This window comes from Nicotiana sylvestris, chromosome 6, assembly GCF_000393655.2.
Source record: "Nicotiana sylvestris chromosome 6, ASM39365v2, whole genome shotgun sequence".
Taxonomy (NCBI): domain Eukaryota; kingdom Viridiplantae; phylum Streptophyta; class Magnoliopsida; order Solanales; family Solanaceae; genus Nicotiana; species Nicotiana sylvestris.
Window position 1 is genome coordinate 51,952,561 of NC_091062.1, and position 6,167 is coordinate 51,958,727.

The 6,167-nt window shown below is 34.8% G+C and overlaps 1 protein-coding gene across 1 annotated transcript; it reads right to left on the reverse strand.

The window, feature by feature from the left end:
* Positions 1 to 230: 230 nt before the first annotated feature.
* Positions 231 to 887, reverse strand: LOC138870604 (secreted RxLR effector protein 161-like). The gene has a single exon (XM_070148427.1). The coding sequence runs from the start codon at positions 885 to 887 to the stop codon at positions 231 to 233; it is 657 nt and encodes a 218-aa protein (XP_070004528.1).
* Between the last annotated feature and the right edge of the window lie 5,280 nt (positions 888 to 6,167).

Here is a 6,167-nt window from a genome sequence, read left to right on the forward strand (position 1 = left end):
CCTTTTGTAAGTGGATCCAACATATTGTCTCTTGACTTTACGTAGTCAATTGTGATGATCCCCCTAGAGAGTAGTTGCCTAACGGTTTTATGTCTTTGTCGTATATGACGAGATTTACCATTATGCATAATGCTCCCAGCCCTTCCAATTACCGCTTGACTATCGCAATGTATGCATATTGGTGCCAACAGTTTGGGCTAAAATGGAATATCTTCCAAGAAATTCCGGAGTCATTCAGATTCTTCACCGGCTTTATCTAAGGCTATAAATTCAGCCTCCATTGTAGAGCAGGCCATACTCATTTGTTTGGGTGACTTCCAAGATACTGCTCCTCCACCAATAGTGAATACATATCCACCTGTGGACTTAGAATCAGTTGAACCGGTGATCAAACTTGCATCACAGTATCCCTCAATCACTACAAGATAATTACTATAGTGCAAAGCAAAGTCTTGGGTATGATTTAAATATCCCAAAACTCGTTTCATCCCCATCCAATGCGATTGACCTAGATTATTTGTGTATCGATTCAATTTACTTATAGCACAAGCTATATCTAGTCGAGTACAATTTATGATATACATTAAACATCCCAACATACGATCATAATCCAATTGTGATATGTTTTGACCTTTGTTCTTTGCAAGTGCAAGATTCACGTCAATTGGAGTCTTTGCAACTTTAAAATCTAAGTACTTGAATTTTTTAAGTACTTTTTGTATGTAATGAGATTGCGACAAAGCCAGACCTTGAGGAGTCTTATGGATCTTAATACCCAGAATTAAATCGCCAACTCCAAAGTCTTTCATATCAAGCTTGCTAGTTAACATATGCTTGGTCACATTTATGTTGGCAATGTCATTACTCATTATCAGCATATCATCCATATATAGGCAAACAATCACTATGTAATTTGTAATATTTTTAATGTACACATATTTATCACATTCATTTATCTTAAAACCATTTGACAACATTGTTTGGTCAAATTTCGCATGTCATTATTTGGGTACTATTTTAGTCCGTAAAACAACTTAATAAGTCTACATACCTTCTTTTCTTTACCTGGAACCACAAGCCCTCTGGGTTGTTCCATGTAAATATATTTCTCCAAATCTCCATTTAAGAAGACCGTTTTAACGTCTATTTGATGAATTTCAAGACCATATACCGCAACTAATGCTACTAGTGGTCGTATGGATGTAATTCTTGTAATTGGAGAGTATGTATCAAAATAGTCAAGAACTTCTCGTTGTATGTATCCTTTTACCACAAGTCTTGCCTTATATTTGTCAATAGTACCATCATCTTTCATTTTTCTCTTAAAAATCCATTTAGAACCCTAAGATCAACCAATTCTCATGTATGCTTGTTCAGTATGGATTCTATTTCACTATTGACTGCCTCTTTCCAAAATAATGATTCGGAAGAAGTCATAGCTTCTTTAAATGTTCGAGGCTCATTTTTCAATAAGAAAGTCATAAAATCTGGTCCAAATGAAGTAGACGTTCTTTGACGTTTACTACGTCTTGGATCCTCCTGATTATACGTGCTTTCTTTTTTTTTCTTCTCGAAGTCGTTTATATCCTTCACCAATCGACTCACATTTTATTTATAGGTGATATATATTTTCGAAAAATTCAGCATTATCTGATTCTATAACCGTATTATTATGACTGTCGGGATTTTCTGACTTATGAACTACAAATCGATATGCTTTACTATTTGTTGCATATCCTATGAAAACACAATCAACGGTTTTTGGTCTTATCTTTACCCTTTGGGGTTTAGGAACTTGCACTTTCGTCAAACACCCCCACATTTTAAAATAATTCAAGTTGGGTTTCTTTCATTTCTATTTTTCATATAGAATGGACTACGCTTTGCAATGGGGTACTCGGTTTAATATCCGGTTACCTGTAAGAATGGCTTCCCCCCCCCCCCCACAATTCTGTGGCAAACTAGAACTTATCAATAGAGTGTTCATCATTTCCTTTAATGATCGATTCTTTCTTTTCGCAATCCCATTGGATTGGGCCATGTAAGGGGCCGTTGTTTGATGAATAATTCCAGATTCTAAACATATCTGTTCAAAAGGAGATTCATATTCACCACCCTATCACTTCTTATCATTTTGATTTTCTTGTTAAGTTGCATTTCAACTTTATTTTTATATTGCTTGAATGCATCTATTGCTTTATCTTTACTATTAAGTAAGTAAACATAGCAATATCGAGTATTGTCATCAATAAAAGTTATGAAATACTTCTTTCCATCGTGAGATGGTATTGATTTTATGTCGCAAATATCTGTGTGAATTAAGTCTAAAGGATTTGAATTCCTTTCAACTGACTTATAAGGATGTTTAACATACTTAGATTCTGCACATATTTGACATTTTGATTTGCCGCATTCAAACTTAGGGAATAGTTCCAAATTAATTATTTTTCGCAAGGTTTTATAATTGACATGTCCCAAACGTATATGCCATAAATCATTTGACTCAAGTAAGTATGAAGAAGCTGAAATTTTATTATTGTCAACAACCATTACATTCAGCTTAAAAAGTCCTTCAGTAAGATAATCTTTTCCTAAGTACACCATGTTCTTACTTATTACAACTTTGTCAGAAACAAAAACACACTTAAACCCGTTCTTGACGAGAAGTGAAATAGAAACTAAGTTCTTCCTTATTTCAAGAACATGACAAACGTTGTTCAAAGTCACCACTTTACCAGAGGTCATCTTCAAGAATATTTTTCCATAACACTCAATTTTAACTGTTGCAGAATTTCTCATAAAAATTGTTCATCGGGTCTAGCAGGAGCATATGAAGCAAATGCTTCTCTAATAGCACAAATATGGCAGGTGGCTCTAGAATCAATCTACCACTCCTAAGGATTTCCCACTAAGTTTCATTCATACAGCATAGCGCACAAGTCATCAATATTATCATTTGTTTCAACCATACTTGCTTGACCCTTTTTCTTCTTTTTCTTTGGAGCACGACATTCTGCAGCTTTGTGTCCAACCTTTCCATAGTTGTGGCAGTTTCCTTTGAATTTCTTCTTGCTGGGATAGCTGTTTGGTCCAGAAGACTTCTTCCTCTTTTTTGGATTAGTTGGAGCAGTCTCAACAATATTTGCTCCTATAATTGTTGAGTTCCCATGTGTCTTCTTTTCTGCAGCTTTATTGTCCTCTTCGATCCTCAATCGAACAATGAGACCTTCGAGTTTCATCTCCTTGAGCTTATGTTTCAAGTAGTTCTTAAAGTTTCTCCATAAAGGAGGCAACTTCTCAATCATTGCTACAATTTGAAATGCCTCATTGATGACCAAACCTTCAATAAAAAATTCGTAATTAATAACTAAATTAATACTTTCAACAGAAACATTAATTCGAATTATACCTTCAGCAAGGAGATCATGGATTATAACTTGCAGCTCTTGAACTTGGATAATGATAGGCTTGTTGTCTACCATCTTGTAGTCCAAAAATTTGGCTGCAACAAACTTCTTCAAACCGGCATCCTCGGTTTTATACTTCTTTCCAACTCATTCCATAGTTCTTTAGAAGTTTCTGCATTACTATAGACGTTGCAAAGATCATCCTCCAGTCTGCTAAGAATGTAATTCTTGCACAAGAAATCTAAGTGCTTCCATGCCTCAATCACAACAAAACGTTCATTATCAGGAGTTGATTTCGGCAGAACCGGAACGTCCTCCTTGATGAACTTCTATAGACTCAAAGTAGTCAAATAGAAAAACATCTTTTGTTGCCAACGTTTGAAATCAATTCTGGAAAATTTTCGGGCTTTTTCGTCGGAGCTGGTGGTGGCACAGAACGACTGGAAGTAGCAACATTACTCGTAGAGCCAACCACGGGGGTTCCTGTTTCTGTCATTTCTGTTAATCACAAAACACAAACAAAATTAATTAACGATGAAGTATTTAAAATCTCCAAACCGAATAACTTTAACATAAACACATTAAATACCACGGTGAAGATTTTATTTCTTCAAACAAAATACAAAATAAATAGAAAATCACAAAGATTTTAATCTCATAATGTCAACCAAGGAGTAGAAAATCTGAAGATTTTAGTCTCCAAACTTAGAGTAGAAATCACTAGGATCTAGTCTCCCACAAACCGATTATAAGATGACTACAGAAAGCTAAAACAAATTTAGTTCCTTAAGCTTGTTATATTCTTGTATTCAAAAATATATTCAAAAATAAAAATGATATAAAACCAGAAATGTAGAAGAACAGAATTTTTCCGAGCCCACTGAATTCACAGTGTTTCCTTAAGGAACTTAATCCGCTTCTATTACCCGAGATATAAGATTATTTCCTCTCAGGATAGAACGGATTGCCCTCACTAGTGTAGTGGTACTTCAAACCCCAGTGACAACAAACTCAAAGAACAATTGTGATTTAATCCCCTACTAGTACCCGAGGTTTAGGATTATTTCCTCCTAGGATAGAACAGATTACCTTCACTAGTGTAGCGGTACTTCATGTATTATAGCTAAAACGTTGGGTAATATTGAAGAGTTACAACTCTTCATGTAAAGTTGCAACTCAAAATGGCTATTTTACAAAACGACCATTTATGCAAAGTGCCAAATTCAAATTATAACGGAAAAATTAAAACAGAGGAAAATTGAATTATCGTTATAGAAACGGTCTAATTTGGATTAATTAATATTGCATTAATATTAACAAATAAATTTGGTCCAAACATTTAATCAATCAAATCATTTGACCAAATTCGAATCAGAAGCTGAAGCCGAGCCGAGTGAGCAACGATAACGACGATGCGAGGCTTGCTTTCTTCTCAACTCTTTAAAAGCTAGAAGAAGTGCAATTGTATATATACCCATCAAAACTCTTTTCCTCCTCCAATATGGGAGAATGTCCCTTTGTCAAAGAGGCAAATTCAAAAAATTTCATTTTTCGTCTTTTCTCATTCACTATATTTTAAGCTCTAAGAAGCTTAAACCCAACAATCCCCCACATGAATGGGAAATAGCTAATCATAGAACTATGTATGAAAAACTGTATGATTTACAAGCAAGAATTAATTGCATCTAGATAAGTAGGTTTCCTTTTGAACTTTTCATAGTGAACTTATGTCGGATATACTCGATCAATCGGTAGATTGGATATCTTTGAACCTTCAAACTTGTGTGTATACCTAGACAACCATAAGTCACACAATCAACCCTTAACCGTCTTTTGTTCTCATTGTTGTATTTGTTTCAGCCATGAACACTGTCTGGTTTCATAAATGCGTAGAGAACTGACCTTGCAAAATTCTCCTTGAAGCGGCTAACAATTCACACTTACATAGGTGATTCCTAAATGTGTCATCCCGTAGATACACTCTTCCTGTATCAAATTTAGAAACCATTAAAAAGCCTTAATGTTTTATCCTTGGTACTGAACATTGTCTCATCACGAGAATGAACCAAATGTTTTAATTGACAATGTTGAATCGTCATTAATGACTTTATTTGATCTCCTTGAACCTAGATCTTAGGATCTCCAGTTTTCTAGGTAGAGTTACCGCCACAATGACTTGTCCTCTACCATAGTCCGATTCCTTCGATGATCTTTCAATTACCTCTCTAGTTAGGCCTTTTATAAGTGGATCCGACAGATTGTCACTTGACTTTACATAGTCAATTGTGATGATCCCCCTAGAAAATAGTTGCCTAACGGTTTTATGTCTTCGTCGTGTATGACAATATTTACCGTTATACATAATGCTCCCAGCTCTTCCAATTGCCGCTTGACTATCGCAATGTATGCATACTGGTGCCAACGATTTAGGCCAAAATAGAATATCTTCCAAAAAATTCCGGAGCCATTCAACTTCTTCACCGACTTTATCTAAGGCTATAAATTCAGCCTCCATGGTAAAACTTTCATGAGATGCGATTTTACTTCTGGCTTTTGTTTTGGAGGTAAATTCTTTTTTTTTATTTATGTTGTTTTAATATGTTGTCTTTGAGACACTGGATGGACTATCTCAATACCATGAGGTTAAAAATTATATTTATCTCTCCTAGAATACCTTTTTGATTAGTATACAAAGAAATTTTATTATAAAAATTCTAGCAATAATTAATTATCCATATTTTGATTCTCTTTTTACGAATA

Coding starts and splice junctions, on each gene's coding strand:
- LOC138870604 (XM_070148427.1), bottom strand. CDS start 887: ATGGATGATATGCTGATAATGAGTAATGACATTGCCAACATAAATGTG.